The sequence below is a fragment of the Coregonus clupeaformis genome, unplaced genomic scaffold (assembly GCF_020615455.1).
Source record: "Coregonus clupeaformis isolate EN_2021a unplaced genomic scaffold, ASM2061545v1 scaf0464, whole genome shotgun sequence".
NCBI lineage: Eukaryota > Metazoa > Chordata > Actinopteri > Salmoniformes > Salmonidae > Coregonus > Coregonus clupeaformis.
The window spans coordinates 130,547-152,266 of NW_025533919.1; the positions used below are offsets into that span (position 1 = coordinate 130,547).

The 21,720-nt window shown below is 43.7% G+C and overlaps 1 protein-coding gene across 1 annotated transcript in view; it reads right to left on the bottom strand.

Annotated features, from left to right (window-relative positions):
- LOC123484795 (nck-associated protein 5-like) overlaps positions 1–21,720 on the bottom strand; it is a 96,487-nt gene that overhangs the window by 34,864 nt on the left and 39,903 nt on the right. The window contains 4 exon segments of the mRNA XM_045215520.1: positions 31–69; positions 2,490–2,558; positions 8,842–9,018; positions 12,537–12,627. Of these exon segments, the coding sequence (XP_045071455.1) occupies positions 31–69; positions 2,490–2,558; positions 8,842–9,018; positions 12,537–12,627 (376 nt within the window).

Genomic DNA, 21,720 nt, shown 5'->3' on the forward strand with positions numbered 1-21,720 from the left:
CCACAGTTGCTATGGAAACCAGACTCCTACCTTTTGGGTGAGCAGTGCCTGCACAACTTGATTGGCAACCTAAAACAGAGTGAAAAAAAATAAACAAGAATTATCCAAACGTTTTATGCAAGCTGTTTAGTGACTGACTATAATATGGTGGCTGTTATGGCACCCAGACGAGTGAGAAAGAAAGAAAGAAAGAAAGAAAGAAAGAAAGAAAGAAAGAAAGAAAGAAAGAAAGAAAGAAAGAAAGAAAGAAAGAAAGAAAGAAAGAAGAAAAAGAAGAAAAAGAAAATGGTCCCAATTGACCCACGCCCTCAACTCTAAACTGCCCCTGCCCTGTGCATGCCGACGCTGCACTATCTCACTCCGACCGCTTACAAAATTATTACAGGCTTTAGTGAACACGATGTCCCAATACATTACAGCATTGTCCCCCCGTCTGCCTTCCCTTGGAGGAGTGTGTTGATTCCTAATGGGCCCAATCATCATACATCTGACGCAGGGTGGCAGAGAAGGCCAGTAGCGGCCCGGTGAAGCAGAACAGTTTGGAGCCTGACGCGCTGCATGTCTTCATGATGTTTAATTGTCTTCCGTTGATCCAGTATTGACAGCAGTGTCATGGCTGATGTAGTGGCTTGGAGGGTAGGGGACTGTGTCCTGAATGGCACCCTATCCCTTATATACTGCACTACATGACCCTATGGGCCCTGGTCAAAGTAGTGCACTATATAGGGAATAGGGTGTCATTTGTGACACAGCGGGCAGTCTAAGAGAAGAAGTGACGGGCTAAAGCACTGTTGTGCCTGGGCTTTACGCAGAGTGTCTCACACCCCTACCACTCTCTGAGTTTAGACCGCAATGCCCCATCGACTTCTACTCTGATTACAGCCCATTGATTGCTCGTTAATTCACTGTAAGCATTCATTTGCTTTTTCTCAGAGGTGTCCTCTCTCCCTCTATTGAATAACGGGAGATATGATGAAGTGATTGAGCCCTGTGGGGAGTGATACAGAGCTGCTCCTGTAAAACTGAAGGGCACTAATTCCAAGAATATTTAATGATCTTCAAGTTAGAATCAAAATTACAACAACTGATAAATGAAACAACAACTTATAAAGGCTTTATAGAGCATTCATAGTTCAAGTCATGGCATAACAGTCCATTACATCTGATGCATTGCCACATGTGGCATGACTCCTTTTACCAGCCTTTCAATAGCATGACATTTGCCCATGTTTACCAAGTGGAACCCTAAAAGATATCCTAACGTGAGTGGCCAGCCCAAATAGCATACCAAACAACCACCACTCTTCTTATATAGAGATAATTTTCCACAATGTTTTTATTTTATTTTTGTATCATTACGAAACAAGCCCAGCGTTCTCTACAGTTTCCAATGGCCCTGAGCCCATCGGCAGAGTTGTTAGAGCTGTGGAGACTCCCACATCACAACATGCTCATTAGTGAGCTAGCTCCCGTCAGAAGAGCCCACAGAGGGCAACACAACACCAGACCAGACAACAGAACAGCTCTGGCTTTTTGAGGGCACACAAGTGGAAAAGGGATTTGGTCTGGGCCCACCCCAGGCGTTAACCTCCAAAGCTACAGCACGGTGTAGAGTTTCATACAGTATGCTTGGAGCATTGCAAAGCAATTGCCTACCACGGTTGGACTGTTAACAACAGAGCTAAAGTATTGCTAACTCTCCTTTCATCTCTCTATCCCTTTCTCTCTCTTTCTTTCTCCTTTTCTTTCTTTCATTCTCTCGGTCTTTCTCTGTCCCACCATCCATCTACGTCTCCCCCCTCCCCACCCCCTCTGGCACCAGAGCCCAGATCTCAGGTCATATAAGCTCCAGTAGCTGGCACCACAGTGTATTAAACCAGTCTGTCCCTTCTGGCACCCGTGGGCCTCCAGCCTTCCCTCAGGGTGACTCAGCGTGCGGGCCGAGCCAACAAGCTCATTAATTGCTGTCATTCGGATCCCTCAAGCCACCATTTACCCAGCTTCTCCCACAACACAGTTCACCTTTCGGAACGCCAAGTACCTTTTTCTCCATAATCACATTTCCTTTGGAGAGGAATTACTTTGGAATTGCATTGATAGAATTTGACAGCAGGACATTTGTGCATTGAGAAAGATCTCAAAGAAAGTCAATAAAGGTAGAGAAGGATACTGGAAAATAGTGCAGTGTTTGTAACCTGTTTGATCAATACCGTGAGTGAGATCTTAGAGATAGTCGCTAAAGGTAGCTGGAAAAGAATACAACTCATAATAAGTCACCGAATAGGAAAGAACAGAATATAACAATAGTTTTTCATATGGGGGGCGAGTATGAAAAATGTATGCACTCACTAATTGTAAGTCGCTCTGGATAAGAGCGTCTGCTAAATGACTAAAATGTCAAATGTAGGCTATCATTAGTGTGGTGAAAAATAGGATTCCCTCACTGAGGTTCAGGGCTGGGTGAATAGAGTGAGGGTTGGACTACTCACCTCATCCAGACAATGCTCATACTGCTCCCTCTGGCTCTCATTCTCCATGGCCAAGGCTGAGTTTTCCTCCTGTACAGCAAAATAAAACACACTTAGTGACAACTGAAATCCATTGAGAGCTTGTCATTAAAAGCAATTCAGACAGTTTGTATGCATCAGACTTGTTTATGAGTAACTTACCAAACAGTAATTTTACATTTTTACATTTTAGTCATTTAGCAGACGCTCATATCCAGAGCGACTTACAGTTAGTGAGTGCATAAATTTTTTCGGTTATAGAACAATCAACATATAATTATCTACGTTGATTGACATACACTAAACAAAAATATAAATGCAACATGCAACAATTTCAACGATTTTACTGAGTTACAGTTCATATGAGGAAATCAGTAAATTGAAATGAATTCATTAGGCCGTAATCTATGGATTTCACGTGACTGGGAATACAGATATGCATCTGTTGGTCACAGATAAAGAAAAGGTAGGGGCATGGATCAGAAAACCAGTCAGTACTGTATCTGGTGTGACCACCATTTGCCTCATGCAGCGCGACACATCTCCTTTGCATAGAGTTGATCAGGCTGTTGATTGTGGCCTGTGGAATGTTGTCCCACTCCTCTTCAATGGCTGTGCGAAGTTGCTGGATATTGGCGGGAACTGGAACACGCTGTCATACACGTCGATCCAGAGCATCCCAAACATGCTCAATGGGTGACATGTCTGTTGAGTATGCAGGCCATGGAAGAACTGGGACATTTTCAGTTTCCAGGAATTGTGTACAGATCCTTACAACATGGGGGCCATGCATTATCATCCTGAAACATGAGGTGATGGCGGCGGATGAATGGCACGACAATGGGCCTCAGGATCTCGTCACGGTATCTCTGTGCATTCAAATTGCCAACGATAAAATGCAATTGTGTTCATTGTCCGTAGCTTATGCCTGACCATACCATAACCCCACCGTCACCATGGGGCACTCTGTTCACAACGTTGACATCAGCAAATCGCTCGCCCACACAACGCCATACACGTGGTCTGCAGTTGTGAGGCCGGATGGACATACAGCCAAATTCTCTAAAACGACGTTGGAGGTGGTTTATGGTAGAGAAATTAACATCAATTTCTCTGTCAACAACTCTGGTGGCCATTCCTACGGTCAGCATGCCAATTACACTCTCCCTCAAAACTTGAGACATCTGTGGCATTGTGTTGTGTGACAAAACTGCACATTTTAGAGTGGCCTTTTATTGTCCAAGGTGCACCTGTGTAATGATCATGCTGTTTAATCAGCTTCTAAATATGCCAAACCTGTCAGGTGGATGGATTATCTTGGTAAAGGAGAAATGCTCACCAACAGGGATGTAAACTAATTTGTGCACAACATTTTAGAGAAATAAGCTTTTTGTGCGTATTGAACATTTCTGGGATCTTTTATTTCAGCTCATGAAACATGGGACCAACCCTTTACATGTTGCGTTTATATTTTTGTTCAGTGTAGATGTGAAATGATACTGCATATGTGGCCAATGAAAATAATTCCAAAGGTATTTGTAGTCTCTCCAATCTTTGTTTTCATATGAAAGATTATTGATGCAACAAATCATACAGTGGGGAAAAAAAGTATTTAGTCAGCCACCAATTGTGCAAGTTTTCCCACTTAAAAGATGAGAGAGGCCTGTAATTTCCATCATAGGTAAACGTCAACTATGACAGACAAATTGAGAGAAAAAAATCCAGAAAATCACATTGTAGGATTTTTAATGAATTTATTTGCAAATTATGGTGGAAAATAAGTATTTGGTCACCTACAAACAAGCAAGATTTCTGGCTCTCACAGACCTGTAACTTCTTTAAGAGGCTCCTCTGTCCTCCACTCGTTACCTGTATTAATGGCACCTGTTTGAACTTGTTATCAGTATAAAAGACACCTGTCCACAACCTCAAACAGTCACACTCCAAACTCCACTATGGCCAAGACCAAAGAGCTGTCAAAGGACACCAGAAACAAAATTGTAGACCTGCACCAGGCTGGGAAGACTGAATCTGCAATAGGTAAGCAGCTTGGTTTGAAGAAATCAACTGTGGGAGCAATTATTAGGAAATGGAAGACATACAAGACCACTGATAATCTCCCTCGATCTGGGGCTCCACGCAAGATCTCACCCCGTGGGGTCAAAATGATCACAAGAACGGTGAGCAAAACTCCCATAACCACACGGGGGGACCTAGTGAATGACCTGCAGAGAGCTGGGACCAAAGTAACAAAGCCTACCATCAGTAACACACTACGCCGACAGGGACTCAAATCCTGCAGTGCCAGACGTGTCCCTCTGCTTAAGCCAGTACATGTCCAGGCCCGTCTGAAGTTTGCTAGAGTGCATTTGGATGATCCAGAAGAGGATTGGGAGAATGTCATATGGTCAGATGAAACCAAAATATAACTTTTTGGTAAAAACTCAACTCGTCGTGTTTGGAGGACAAAGAATGCTGAGTTGCATCCAAAGAACACCATACCTACTGTGAAGCATGGGGGTGGAAACATCATGCTTTGGGGCTGTTTTTCTGCAAAGGGACCAGGACGACTGATCCGTGTAAAGGAAAGAATGAATGGGGCCATGTATCGTGAGATTTTGAGTGAAAACCTCCTTCCATCAGCAAGGGCATTGAAGATGAAACGTGGCTGGGTCTTTCAGCATGACAATGATCCCAAACACACCGCCCGGGCAACGAAGGAGTGGCTTCGTAAGAAGCATTTCAAGGTCCTGGAGTGGCCTAGCCAGTCCCCAGATCTCAACCCCATAGAAAATCTTTGGAGGGAGTTGAAAGTCTGTGTTGCCCAGCGACAGCCCCAAAACATCACTGCTCTAGAGGAGGTCTGCATGGAGGAATGGGCCAAAATACCAGCAACAGTGTGTGAAAACCTTGTGAAGACTTACAGAAAACGTTTGACCTGTGTCATTGCCAACAAAGGGTATATAACAAAGTATTGAGAAACTTTTGTTATTGACCAAATACTTATTTTCCACCATAATTTGCAAATACATTCATAAAAAATCCTACAATGTGATTTTCTGGAGAAAAAAAATCTCATTTTGTCTGTCATAGTTGACGTGTACCTATGATGAAAATTACAGGCCTCTCTCATCTTTTTAAGTGGGAGAACTTGCACAATTGGTGGCTGACTAAATACTTTTTTCCCCCACTGTATCTGTGTGTTGTACCGCAAGACTACGCTGCCACAGAACAAGATAACAACAAGAGAGGATTCGCCGGAGGTGGAAAAGGTCAGGTGTCAACCATAAGACCGGGGCCAACTAATAAAAACCTGCAGAAGTATCTCACAATGAAAGGTCAAGGGGATTGAAGTTATGATCTTGAACTTTAAAGGTACAAGTAAGAAGTTACGTAGAATGGGCTAGAATGGGCTAATGTGAATATGTTCTTGTTTTGGGGGGGGCGTGAATATTGCTTCACCTTTTAAGGGAGAGGGGCTATTGATCTCCTCTTTTTCTAGTTTGTCAAATGCAGGCGGGCCAGGCAGGCCATATTAGAAGCTGTCAACATCGCTCCGGCTAGCTCGCCTCTCTCGCCACATGCCCTTTAGTACAAACAGCCAGCCTTTGATTAAAACCCAGGCCAAATAATTGCACCTAACATATTCCACTGCCTTAATCGAAATGGCACAGAGCTATAACAAAAGAGCAACTTTGAGATGTACATGAAAAGCCCTTTACAAATAAAAAAGTATTATTAGTAAGTATTAATATTAGTAAAGTAAAAGTTTTTAGTGAAGGCACATAATTACCCAAAGGTTGCATATAAACATGTTTTCTGATGTTTTTATCATATTCTTTGTGTGGGTAGTAACAGGTTGAATCATCTTTCTCTATGGAACAAGGGGTTGGTGAAAGGGGAAGTGTCGTGCTATATTGACAACATTGTTGATTTGGGTAGTATGTGAAAAATATGTCTAGTTCCATCAAACTGAACCTATCAGTACCTGATAAACACACATCAAAAAGCATGCATGATGAATGCTGAACGTTTTCTGCTTGCACTAAAAGCATTTGAAATACTTTCATTATAGTGTTATTTTACCATCCTGTATTGCAAAACATCATGGAGAAAGTTTGACATTGCAGACATAATCTAACAATACAAATATTATTTGAACCTGGCAGAAAAATAGGTAGGCATAATCAATATTAGTGTGAATGAATGCAGTGCTCGCTGCGATACATTATCAACAAATGCTAAACTAAATAAATATCCCATGTCAGAAAAAACATTTTGATTGGGGAGGAAAATAGCAACTAAATCACATAATAAACATGTATTTATATTAGCACATCCTGTCAATGTATTGCTCCTGCAGCTGCTACAATTACAGTATAGCAACTACAACTGCTATTGCCATAGATTTTGAAACATATAAATGATGCATGCCATTATAAGTTGCTTTTTATAGAATAGAATACATGCTTGATGATCCAGGTAGTTTTTTCCTGCAGAGTCCCCATGATTAGCGACTAGAATCATAAATGCATTTTACTTTAAAACTTCAATGGAAGGTAACTAGCTAGAGAACAGAGTTATAGACAACAGGAGTTTTTGCTTCTGGCTCACAGTAGGTTTGAATTGGGGTGAGGAGGGGATGTATGGACAGGGCTAGAGCTGGCTGCACCTCAGTCAGTTCTCACTCTGTCTGTAATTGAACAGGAGTTAGAGCCAACCCTGCACTGAGACCAGAGTGCCAGCTGTCCTTCTGTGACGCCTGTACACCAGGCCTACTTTCCCTGGCACCCGGGTGCCAACTGTGCCAACCAAGCTGCATGAGCACAAGGCTGGGCAATGGGCATGCACACTTGCTCAAACTGCAGACAGTTACCCAAGACCCAGTCACTTGCTTGCTCTGGTGCTCTGTCTTACCATGGAGTCTCTACAACACTTGCTTGTGTGGAAAGCTAGAAGCATTGAGAGTTGAGCTGGAATGGATGAGTTCGTTATAGGTATATAATTTGTAGCGGTAACTTGTATTCCATCCTATGTCCACTCGAGATGAATCCCAACTCATTTTGTCCTTTGATCGAATGTCTACTCACTCAACGACCTTTAACCGATCTTTCAAGCATCTGTGAAAAGAATACCCATTTTTTTCTCCAAGATGGATTTTTTCAAAAGGATTCAATCTAAGCTTAAAATAAGCACCATTTATAAAGCGTAACATGCCCACCATGATAATTAATGATATCAGTTGAGCTTGGCTGGTGGGGGGAATAGAAATGGGCGCCCTTACTTAGTGTCACCACCGTTTACACATAATAAAGGCCAGTGATGTATTGCCTCGCCGTTGTTTTAGCGGTTCTCTTCTGGAGGAGCATCCATCACAGATGCGGGTGGATGGAAGAAAATGGCAGATAACTTCCGATAAACTCATTTAGAATGTAGCTTTTTGGGGTAATGCGACAAATCGCGAGACAGGCCAGCCATTATTTTCTTTGACTGCAGGGAAGATAACTTGTACAGTGATAGAGGAGCCATAAAGCAACAAGCAATTACACTGCATTTTGTTGTAATTAGCCTTAACTGCAATTTCTGTCAGTGTGGAGTTAGTGTCACCGTTAATAATGTCTGTAGAACGTGCCAGTTTCTTGGGTCTTTGTGTCTCTGGCAGGTTTTCTCATGTCTGAGCTGTCCATAGTGGCTGAGGAGAAGACCTGGGTTCAAGTAGTATTTTTTTTTTTTTTCAAATACTTTCTCTGCACTTGATTGAGCTTGGTTGAGCTTGGCTGGCCGCAATGGGCCAATGGAGTAGTCCTAAAAGTGCAAAACCAAACCCTTCCGATTGGGCACTCCGGGGGGGGGCTCGATCAAACGCTCAAAGTATTTTAACATTAGCCACAGACCCTCGCGGCATCAGCCAGGGCCACTTCATAAATGATTAGGTGGGTCTCCGAGCGTAATTCGATTAAGTCTTAATAGTCTTAGCCCCTTTAATTGCTGAGGAGATCTGAAAGCCTGGTGTGTCAGTCTAGTGGGTGTACTGTATGGTCGGAAACAATCAGAATCAGAAGGATTACTCAAAATGGATTTCTGACTCAACTGTTGCTAATGCTGAGAACAGAACACACACTGGAACAATGGTGGAGCGATGTGGAAACTAACAAAGACCCAAAACCTGGGCCCTCGTGGAGTGCTTTGCTCTTCAAACAGCAGAGCACACGAGACTTTGATAAGACCATTATGCTCCAGACTGCAACCAGCAGAACGGAGAGCCTGGTCGCAGAGGGAGAAGAAGAGGAGGGAGGAGAAGAGAACAGAGGCGGAGCCATTTTTTGAACCGTACCTCTAGGGTGCGCAGACGCTCCAGAAGGAGCTTTGTTTGGTCCTGAAACTCCTCCGCTCCGCTGATGCTGCCGATGTCGGCCAGCGAAGGGTCTCCAGAAGACGGCAGTGGGCCGCTACCGCCGCCGTTCTGCTCCAGGCTGTCACGCGTCTTCTGCACCTCCTCCGAGAGTTTATCCTGATAGACAGACGAGAGGAAAGAGGGAGAGAGAGCGATAGAGAGCGAGAGAAAGGGAGAGAGAGAGAGTGTGAGAAGGAGAAAGAGAGAAAGAAAGAGAGAAAGACAAAGGTGGGAGAAGAAGAAGAGAGAGAGAGAAAAATAAACAGAAAGACCGAGAGAACAGAGAGGAGCGAGAGAGGGGAAGAGAAAAATAAAACGATTCAACAACACGACTCCAAAACATCCCCTAATCCATAATCGCATTTCACTTGTATTTCCAAAGAGTGGCAGTGACCTTGAGACCTCTCCATCTTGTCTGCCGATAGGGGACCCCACATCCCCCTTTTCTCCCCTGCCTCAGTCTCTAGCTGTGACACTAATACACAGAGGCGGAAATTAAAAGCGAACACAATAAAATGATGGGGTCCCTGATATCCCCAGGCCCGCTGGGCATGGCTCACCAGGAGATTCACAGACGAGACAGCATCCTGACATTGACTAGCTAATTAGGTACTGTACATTCAACACAGGATACAGAGTACTGGTAAAGGAGGATATGTCATGTGTCGTCTGTCAGTTATTCTAAGTATTTTCACACTATCCTAGAAGTCAAGGAGGGAATTTTTGTTCACTCGGATGTTACTATTCAAATAAATTATTATTGGTCTTAAATTAGTACACCATGTTGTTTTGTATGTGATATTGAGACATATGAGAATCATAGCATAGGCTGCTAATGTTGTTAAAGCTAATATACTGTATTTACACCAAACACCATTTTCCTTACAATTTAATACAAAAACCCTACCAATGGGGATTTATGATGTATTTCCTGCATCCAAAACAAAGCGATATTCCGATAATATGAAACGCTTAATCCTCACTGGACTAAACTGGGCATTTATCTTTATGCATTGAATGTGCTTTAAAAACCAACGCTGCTCCTGGGGTGATATACGGTAGTTGCCATGAATCCTAAATGTAGGTACATTTCAATAGGAGAGATTGAGACACCTTTAAATACTCGGCATGCATGGCTTTAGTCCGATCGAGGAGGTCACCACCCTTTAATTTGCAACATCCATTTCACAAACACTCTTATCTCCATCCTATTCCAAATCTGATCAAGGACCAGAGGGGGATGAAACTACAACTGAGCTGGGAGTTAGATGTCGTGCAAACCTCAACACAAGCCTATAGCCAGCCAATGAGCTTTGCAATGCAAGTAAATGGACTTTCCCCCTCAATTTTTTCCTTAAAATCTCCCCAAAGCCTTCAGTCGTTATCGCCGGATGAATGGCTGTGCACCTTTGTTACATTTTTCATTCAATCCTTCTCTCCCCCCTTGATAGTTGATTGTCAAGTCTGATGATAGGCTTTCAGGGTAGCGCGGTGGGCGCAGGCAGCCATGGCTGGAGACATTGATAGATGAGGTTGAGTTTTCGCTAGCGCCGCCATATCCAAATGCATCCAAAACAAGTCGTCCCTCCCTCCTGAACATAAATTGGAAATGGTGTCCTTGGCAACAACTAGCATTACGTTTTGTTTTGAACTTTAAAGGACTATTCCAGTCTTGGCTAAAACATACCGGTGGTTTCCCAATCTTACTTTGTTTGATTCTTTTGTTTTGCAGGCGCATTGATACCAGGGTCGTATTCATTTGGGCACACTGTAGTAAAGAGTTTTAAGCATTTCTTGTTTCACAAGTCCAGGTCGTCCCTCCCTATTTGAGTCAGTTTTCTTCCGTTTGGTGCATAATGAATATGATCAATATCTCTCCCCCAGTAATGGTACCATTCATTGAGAGCTTGTTCTTATTACCAAAGTCCTGTTATGTCTGGTTGCTTGCTGAACATCTGGTTACAGTAGGTACAGTCATCTCAGTAACCTAACATGTGTCTCTCTCCATACGTGAATGTTTGCTGCATCCGTTCACACAAGTTAGAGCAACATTGATCCCCTCCACTGGCACACGTCGACAGATTCTAATTCCATGTTTAATAATCCACTCAGGTTGATTAATTCTGGGGCTGCTGTTATTCTGTAAAATACCCATCATTTGAATAATCACAGGGTATGTGGCTATGTGGAAATATGGCCCACAACTGAGAGGGAGGCTGCACTGCAAAAGGAACCCTATTAATGTTATGCCTAGTGCTATATACTCTATGGGCCTTGGTTAAAAGTAGTGCTCTATATAAGGAATAGGGTGCCATTTGGGATTCAGACATAGAGTTATACTCCCTACGGTTACCCCGAATAAGTGTAGCTAATGCATGTATTAGGCTCATTGGAATGCATACCGCCATACCTCCATTTCCTGTTATGACGCACATATTTTACTCTTCCTGCCTATTTGTTACACATGACCATTTATGATTGGTTTATAAAGGCATAGCATGCCCACCATGCTAATGAGTGGCTTTATCTTTTATAATGATGTAGCATATTCATCACTGATGTCAAGAAGTCAGTATAAAGTTTTGCATTTGAGAGATATGTGCAATGCACTTCGGTGAATTCACTTACTTATTGTTAACACATTTGGAAATGAAAAAGTTTAAGATAAATGACTTTTTAAATGTGGTATGAATCATATGAGTATAAGACATGATCTCCATGAACTGTAATTACATGACCTTTATCAACCTTACCTAACAGTAACACAACCTGACTACTTCTAGCCCACACAGTTCCACTTTTTTCCTACGATGTTGTTTGAAAGGTCACTTTGGCATAATTAAATGAATTTAATTACACATGGACAATTAAAGGACACTCTGTGTCAATAAGAGTTATGTGAGATACCTTGAGTATCTAAGGAACAGCACAAACAAAAATCCACACAAGAATATACAGTAGCTGTACACATAACACACAAACACACAAAGTTTCAGGCTACTATAGGCCTATCGCTAAGAAGTCTAATTATAGCAACCAGTTTGGTTGCCAAGAACAGAACCTAAGTAATAAGTGGAGCTGAAGGATGGGACTAAAAACAAACAAAATATAACTATTGTAAAATATACTGTATCCATAAAATATATATAGTATGTATAAGCTGGAAGTAGAAGCGTAAGTGTTGTTGTCCATTAGTTTACTCCAATTAGGGGAGGGTTGGTAGGGTTAGGGGAAAATAATAAAGGAAAATATATATAAAAAAAATATATATTTTATATATATTTTAAAAAATATATGTATATGGGGGATTGGAAATTATGCAGACAATTACATTGATGGAAGCTACAATATAGCTGCAATATTAAAACTGATCTAGCCCCTAAAAAAAAAATATATATATATATATATATATATATATATATATATATATATATATATATATATATATATATACTGTATATATAATAATAATAAGGCCGATCCTAATTGATGGTCAATAACAACAACTTATCCTAATGCATGGCCTATGTGTTACTAAACAAAGCATTTCTCCTACACAAGCCTCTACGTTTTGGCTTTATAAAGAGCAGGAAGGAGAGCCCATGTTGGAGGAGTGCTGGGCAGTGCGGTGTTACCTTGTAGGCCTTCATGATGTCCACAGTGTCCACGGCTGTCTGCTCCAGCACCCCCTGGTTCTGCAGCAGCGTCCGCACCGTCTCTTCCATCCTGCACACGCACGTACACACACAAATAGAGGGGGAAGAAGAAGGGGGGGTTGGTTTAGAGCCAGCGACACAAGAGGAGACGAGTGGGTTTTGGATCATACCCCAGTCCCTTCCCACTACAGCATGTGGTACACCACACACTGTGGTACTGAATGGGTACATATGGCGCTGGGGAGGTTCAGAAGTGCATCCACTGAGGCAGAGTATTGACTGACTGCCTCTGCTTCAATGTCTCTATGGGACTTGTGATACGGTTGTGCCTCGATTTTTGTCCCAAATAAGGATTTCTCTCAATGTAAACCAGAGACTTTTACCCCATAGCCTACATCAATATGCTACTACTCAATCCTGATTTCCAAATGAATCACTACAATGGCATTACCTCCCTGGCCTATTCCGGGTAAAAAGCACATCCACTGAGAGTTGGACCTTTAGGGAGATTGTGTAGGATAGGGCTCCCTCCATTGACCCAGCGGAAAATAGGCCTACACGTCAGAGTACAAAGAGATGGAGCGATGAAACCACTGTGACATTTCAGGAGAGGAATACCATTGTGGAGCAGGGAGAGAAGCCCAGACTTTGATAAACGAAGGCGAATTCCAAATCATCACATGGACATAGCCGGGGACAAAGCCAGGGACATAGACAGGGATATAGCTAGGGACAAAGCCAGGGACAAAGCCATGGACATAGCCAGGGACAAAGCCAGGGACAAAGCCAGGGACAAAGCCATGGACATAGCCAGGGACAAAGCCAGGGACAAAGCCAGGGACAAAGCCAGGGACAAAGCCATGGACATAGCCAGGGACATAGCCAGGGACCTACCCAGTGACCTAGCCAGGGACCTAGCCAGGGACATAGCCAGGGACATAGCAAGGGACATAGCCAGGGACATAGCCAGGGACATACCCAGGGACATAGCAATGGACAAAGCCAGGGTCACAGCCAGGGACCTAGCCAGGGACAAAGCCATGGACATAGCCAGGGACCTAGTCAGGGACATAGCCAGGGAAATAGATAGGGACATAGACAGGGACATAGCCAGGGACATAGACAGGGACATAGCCAGGGACATAGCCAGGGACCTAGCCAGGGACATAGACAGGGACCGAGCCAGGGACAAAGCCAAGGACATAGCCAGGGACATAGACAGGGACATAGACAAGGACCTAGCCATGGATGGACAGATGGGTGTGTCATTTGCATTTTAAAATGCCGTTCCTAAGAGTAAAGAGAGCAAAATGACGCAACACCAGATAACTTGATGTTGCAGTAAACAGCATTAAGAAACCTACTTGTGTCTAACTGAATTCCCTGTCAGTGTCAGTCACCTTTAAGTGGTGACACTTCTGATCATCCTTTCAACAGTGACAGTCCCCATCTCAACACTATTAACTGTTTAGGCTTAACACACTCTGGAGAAGACAAATCAGCCACGTTTGTTGTTTGTTCTTACAGCTGAGCTCAGTGACATTTTGCCTGTTTTCCCACTGCGGTTTTCATAGCTGAACTGTTGCACGACGGCTAAGCCACGGCTTTAGCGTAGGCAGGGCTGTGCTCTGCCATTGTAGTAGCCACACCATCTGGCAGGCTGAGTTGGAAGCCAGAGAAAAGCTGGCTATAATCAGGCCTAGCTAGCTGACTGACTGACTGACTGACTGACTGATTGATTGATTGACAGGCTGAGTGAGTGGTCAGGTCTATGGCAGATTGCTGTAGCCTGCCGCTTAGTACACTGTCCTTAATCGTTATGGTCAGGGATATGGGGTGTGGGACTAGGACATTGTAGTCAGGCCAGGTCAAGGACTTTGTGACTGAACCAACATGGGGTAACTGACTCATTCAGAGTTTATTGACTTTACATTAGTTGGGTAACAAATATGGCAGAGCTGAAATACAGTGGGATTCAGTCATCCTCATCACAAAAGTACCTGTGTCTACAGCATGACCAGGGTCAGGAGTTTTTACTGGTCAGATGATGTCGTAAGGTAAACCTCCTGACCCTTACTTTGATCCACTAGATGAATAGGAGAGCAAAGGCATTATTTACCCAATATTTACATTGATATTGCATTACAAAGGTATTTTGTTTTAACCTGCTTTATCAAACAACTTTATTTCACAATTTCATTCTCTCAAGATCTTTCCTTCCCTCAAAAACACATTCAAATCAAATTCTCCACATTCTCCGCCACATTACCAGACAGACAGAACGTCACTGTGTAGAGAGGTGGAGAGGTAGTGGTCTGACCCCAGTGACCTCCACATGGCTAAGTGACAGGATGATGGGGGCCTTTGATGTTCCTCTCCTCTGGCTGGCCTGTGTTGTGGCTGAGGACTAGGGGCTGTAGGCTGGCGGTCTGACGGCTGCGGCTAGCCAGCACCTGAAAGGGTCTCTTTGTATGTTTTTAATAGGGGCTGATTCAGGGTAGACCCTGAGAGCACACGTTGTGCCTCAAAGTCCCCACAAGCACTGCTGGACAAACCCAGGCCCGTTCTGAATCTACAGCCTGGCCAGGAGAGATGGCCAGATAAATTATCCTGCAGCACACACACAACTACACACGGCTTCCAGTGCCGATTGAGGGGAATGACTTCAACATGCATTGGATTCCCCAGACTGTTTGAAGTCACAGGGTCCTGTATGTGCACCATATAAGCAGAGAGAGAGAGAGCAGAGGAGGATAAAGGGACCATGGATATGGATGGAAGCCACTGCAGCATGGTGCCAAAGTCTGACTTCATAATACATGCTGAGCTACAAAGTGCCTGACAACGTTCTGTGACTGTCAAAATGCTTTTCTATGAATCAGGAATGTCCAGGACTAGTTGTAATGCTATGCTGAATAGCTTCTACCCCCAAGCTATAAGACCGCTAAATAGTTAATTAAATAGTTAACCAATAGCTACATGGAATATCTGCATACTGTATCTTTTGACTCATCACATACGCTGCTGCTGCTGTTTACTATCTGTCCCTTTATTCCTAGTTATATGTACATATCTACCTCAATTACCTCGTACCCCTGCACATCCACTTGGTACTGGTACCCCGTGTATATAGTCATGTTATCATTACTCATTGTGGATTTATTCCTCATTATATTCTTTTTCTTTTTCCTCTCTGCATTGTTGGGACGGGCCCGTAAGTAAGCATTTCACTGTTAGTCTACACCTGTTGTTAATGAAGCATTGTGACAAATACAATTTGATTTGATTTAATGCTATGACATGTCGTAATGCTATGACAATTCATAAATCTATGACAAGGCGTAAAGCTATGACAAGTCGTAATGCTATGACAAGTCGTAATGCTATGACAAGGCGTAATGCTGCAACATTGGCATTCAAAAGCTACATATGAGAGGAAAGCCAAACAAATCTTTCTCAGGTGTCTGCTAGCCTACACTTTACATATGACACATCTCAATCAATCAATCAATCAATTTTATTTTATATAGCCCTTCTTACATCAGCTAATATCTCGAAGTGCTGTACAGAAACCCAGCCTAAAACCCCAAACAGCTAGTAATGCAGGTGTAGAAGCACGGTGGCTAGGAAAAACTCCCTAGAAAGGCGAAAGCCTAGGAAGAAACCTAGAGAGGAACCAGGCTATGAGGGGTGGCCAGTCCTCTTCTGGCTGTGCCGGGTGGAGATTATAACAGAACCATGCCAAGATGTTCAAAAATGTTCATAAGTGACAAGCATGGTCAAATAATAATCAGGAATAAATCTCAGTTGGCTTTTCATAGCCGATCATTAAGAGTTGAAAACAGCAGGTCTGGGACAGGTAGGGGTTCCATAACCGCAGGCAGAACAGTTGAAACTGGAATAGCAGCAAGGCCAGGCGGACTGGGGACAGCAAGGAGTCACCACGGACGGTAGTCCCGACGTATGGTCCTAGGGCTCAGGTCTCTCAGTTGGCTTTTCATAGCCGATCATTAAAGAGTTGAAAACAGCAGGTCTGGGACAGGTAGGGGTTTCGTAGCCGCAGGCAGAACAGTTGAAACTGGAATAGCAGCAAGGCCAGGCGGACTGGGGACAGCAAGGTGTCATCATGCCCGGTAGTCCTGACGTATGGTCCTAGGGCTCAGGTTCTCAGAGAGAAAGAGAGAACGGAGAGAATTAGAGAGAGCATACTTAAATTCACACAGGACACTGGATAAGACAGGAGAAGTACTCCAGGTATAACCAACTAACCCCAGCCCCCGACACATAAACTACTGCAGCATAAATACTGGAGGCTGAGACAGGAGCGGTCCGGAGACACTGTGGCCCCATCCGAAGAAACCCCGGACAGGGCCAAACAGGAAGGATATAACCCCACCCACTCCGCCAAAGCACAGCCCCCGCACCACTAGAGGGATATCCCCAACCACCAACTTACAATCCTGAGACAAGGCCGAGTATAGCCCACAGAGGTCTCCACCACAGCACAAACCAAGGGGGCGCCAACCCAGACAGGAAGATCACGTCAGTAACTCAACCCACTCAAGTGACGCACCCCTCCCAGGGGACGGCATGAAAGAGCACCAGCAAGCCAGTGACTCAGCCCCCTGCAACAGGGTTAGAGGCAGAGAACCCCAGTGGAGAGGGGAACCGGCCCGGCAGAGACAGCAAGGGCTGTTCGTTGCTCCAGCCTTTCCGTTCACCTTCACACTCCTGGGCCAGACTACACTCAATCATATGACCTACTGAAGAGATAAGTCTTCAGTAAAGACTTAAAGGTTGAGACCGAGTCTGCGTTCTCTCACATGGGTAGGCAGACTGTTCCATAAAAATGGAGATCTATAGGAGAAAGCCCTGCCTCCCGCTGTTTGCTTAGAAATTCTAGGGACAATTAGGAGGCCTGCGTCTTGTGACCGTAGCGTACGTATTGGTATGTACGGCAGGACCAACTCGGAAAGATAGGTAGGAGCAAGCCCATGTAACGCTTTATAGGTTAACAGTAAAACCTTGAAATCAGCCCTTGCCTTAACAGGAAGCCAGTGTAGGGAAGCTAGCACTGGAGTAATATGATCAAATTTCTTGGTTCTAGTCAGGATTCTAGCAGCCGTATTTAGCACTAACTGAAGTTTATTTAGTGCTTTATCCGGGTAGCCGGAAAATAGAGCATTGCAGTAGTCTAACCTAGAAGTAACAAATGCATGGATTAATTTTTCTGCATCATTTTGGACAGAACATTTCTGATTTTTGCAATGTTACGTAGATGGAAAAAAGCTGTCCTTGAAACAGTCTTGATATGTTCGTCAAAAGAGAGATCAGGGTCAAGAGTAACACAGAGGTCCTTCACAGTTTTATTTGAGACGACTTTACAACCATCTAGATGAATTGTCAGATTTAACAGAAGATCTCTTTGTTTCTTGGGACCTAGAACAAGCATCTCTGTTTTGTCCGAGTTTAAAAGTAAAAAGTTTTCAGCCATCCACTTCCTTATGTCTGAAACACAGGCTTCTAGCGAGGGCAATTTTGGGGCTTCACCATGTTTCATTGAAATGTACAGCTGTGTGTCATCCGCATAGCAGTGAAAGTTAACATTATGTTTTCGAATAACATCCCCAAGAGGTAAAATATATAGTGAAAACAATAGTGGTCCTAAAACGGAACCTTGAGGAACACCGAAATGTACAGTTGATTTGTCGGAGGACAGACCATTCACAGAGACAAACTGATATCTTTCCGACAGGTAGGATCTAAACCAGGCCAGAACTTGTCCGTGTAGACCAATTTGGGTTTCCAGTCTCTCCAAAAGAATGTGGTGATCGATGGTGTCAAAGGCAGCACTAAGGTCTAGTAGCACGAGGACAGATGCAGAGCCTCGGTCTGACGCCATTAAAAGGTCATTTACCACCTTCACAAGTGCAGTCTCAGTGCTATGATGGGGTCTAAAACCAGACTGAAGCATTTCGTATACATTGTTTGTCTTCAGAAAGGCAGTGAGTTGCTGCGCAACAGCTTTTTCTAAAATTTTTGAGAGGAATGGAAGATTCGATATAGGCCGATAGTTTTTTATATTTTCCGGGTCAAGGTTTGGCTTTTTCAAGAGAGGCTTTATCACTGCCACTTTTAGTGAGTTTGGTACACATCCGGTGGATAGAGAGCTGTTTATTATGTTCAACATAGGAGGGCCAAGCACAGGAAGCAGCTCCTTCAGCAGTTTAGTAGGAATAGGATCCAGTATGCAGCTTGAAGGTTTAGAGGCCATGATTATTTTCATCATTGTGTCAAGAGATATAGTACTAAAACACTTAAGTGTCTCTCCCGATCCCAGGCCCTCGCAGAGCTGTGCAGATCCAGGACAGCTAAGCCCTGGAGGAATACGCAGATTCAAAGAGGAGTCCGTAATTTGCTTTCTAATGGTCATGATCTTTTCCTCAAAGAAGTTCATGAATTTATCACTGCTGAAGTGAAAGCCATCCTCTCTTGGGGAATGCTGCTTTTTAGTTAGCTTTGCAACAGTATCAAAAAAGAAATTTTGGATTGTTCTTATTTTCCTCAATTAAGTTGGAAAAGTAGGATGATCGAGCAGCAGTGAGGGCTCTTCGGTACTGCACGGTACTGTCTTTCCAAGCTAGTCGGAAGACTTCCAGTTTGGTGTGGCGCCATTTCCGTTCCAATTTCCTGGAAGCTTGCTTCAAAGCTCGGGTATTTTCTGTATACCAGGGAGCTAGTTTCTTATGACAAATGTTTTTCGTTTTAGGGGTGCAACTGCATCTAGGGTATTGCGCAAGGTTAAATTGAGTTCCTCAGTTAAGTGGTTAACTGATTTTTGTCCTCTGACGTCCTTGGGTAGGCAGAAGGAGTCTGGAAGGGCATCAATTAATTTTTGTGTTGTTTGAGAATTTATAGCACGACTTTTGATGCTCCTTGGTTGGGGTCTGAGCAGATTATTTGTTGCGATTGCAAATGTAATAAAATGGTGGTCCGATAGTCCAGGATTTTGTGGAAAAACATTAAGATCCTCAGCACCATACATTAAGATCCTCAGCACCATACATGACCAAGGTAGATCATCTACACACACAGTGACCTGAACATAACATTTAGTTATATTGTCGTCTTGAAAGGCGGGTTCAAGTTTAGCTCCCATTAATTCTAACCACATTTCTCCCTCCGATTCATCTGGGGGAGCATCACAAATAGGACTGTCTTGGACAATTACCCCTGATAATCACATTTTGATGGTGTACTGATTAGGAATTATATTGTTTTCTGAAGCTATTTAGCAGTATAATTAATGAGGACTTGGGAGGGAGATCCGAGAGGTTGTTTTGAGTGCATAATGCTTTTTAAGTTTAAAAAAAAAATGGTTTTATATTTAATCGAATAGAGTGAGAATGGTTTAAAAGGTTATGAGAGTTTATTTCATTTATCTCTAATAATAAACATGAATTAAGATCATAACTGTAATCCATCAAGAATTTCAAAACTCCCTCAAGTAGCACATATGCTGTATATTAAGTGTGAATATGATGTCACTTCGATCCAATTTACATAGGTCACAGTCTATGATTTTTTCTCCCTAACAACTTGAACCATTAACTTTGTCTATGATACTAAATGTAATAACATTGGCATTTAAAATCTGTTGGCAATTTCCTGTTTTTTGTGAAACACTTCAATCTTTACGATAGCAACTCTACTTGATGTCAACTCAAACCATGAGAGCTGATAACAATCTTCGTGACAAAAAAGTTGTGAAAGATAACTTTGATTCTACACAAAAAAAAACATACATCTGTGTCCGAACAGCTCTTACTTAATGTGGTTACAATCTCAGTGGTTGTAAATGACCTTCTATTGAGGACCTCGCTGGAGAAAAGGAAGGAGGAAGGGAAAGATGGAGCTATGGATGGATGGAGGAAAGCAAAGCCTGACTCGTTTGACCCCCAGACTGCACCAGCTGAATTTCAAACACGTCGGCAACAGCCAGGAAGTACAATTAAGTCTCCAATCAATCTCCAGCCCCAGGTATAAGTAACACACACACACACACCGCACACACCCCACATCACTTCAAGTAAAGCCAATGGGGGAAGGAAGCCAGATGTCTGAATGAGCTGAATGAGGTGTGTTTGACAAGCCATCAGAACATCCGGACCATTGATGGACCAAAACGGCCTTTTAGAGGTAGAACACCCTGTGTGGCGGTCTCCCCTGCGTCCTGTGTCTCACATTACTCATGTCTCAGCCGCTTTCAGATGGCCCGAACATTGACACACAGATTTGCAGCTTCCTGCCATTAAAGCCATGAAAACTTTCAACGCCGTCCAGACTTCAAATGGGACGCCATTTTTATCACCTGTCAATGTAAACTAGCAAGCGCTATTCCAGTTGTAGAACGGATACTAGTAAAATTAAACTAGTTCTCAGCGGTACCTCTAACAACGCTTCACGCACAACCAAGGATTTAGCAAAAGAACAACACACACACACACACACACACACACAGATCTTTAAACGCTCACACTGATCAGATTGCCTCAGAGTCCGACTTACCCCATGTTGCTGAATTTGGGTCCTTTGCGGTTCTTACAAACATCCTTTCTCCTAAACAACGCCACAAACACTGTGCACACTCCCCTAAGCTCCATGGGGACAAGCAGACGGACCAACCAGCCAGCCTGCTCTCAGCCCTCAGCTCTCAGAGTGTCACCGGCTGACCCAGACACAGATCAAAATGTAGGTCCGCTAAAATAGGCCAGTCAAGAATCATACAAGCCTGAGTGCTTTTCCCATCGAACAGACACAGCCAGCATGTTTGGTTGGTCGTCCGTTAGCTGGTCTCTGGTTTGGAATCATGAAGCACACACAACCCGCCGGCCAGTCTAAACCAGTCTTGCTTTCTATGAGGTGGCCCTGTGTCTGCCTTGTGGTGGGTTATTATCCAATCCCAATGCTGTCCCAGTCAGGACCATGGTCTGGTAAGGGAAGTCTGCGGTCCAAAGGGAGGGAGACGTAAAGGGGGGGGGGGGGGAGGGGGGGAGGAAAGGGGGAGGGAGGGAAACCCTTTCCCATATGTCTCATGTTAAGCCTGAGCCAGAGGAGGACAGCCCCTGCTGTGTCGACGCTAGGCTGTGGCTAGGCTACGACC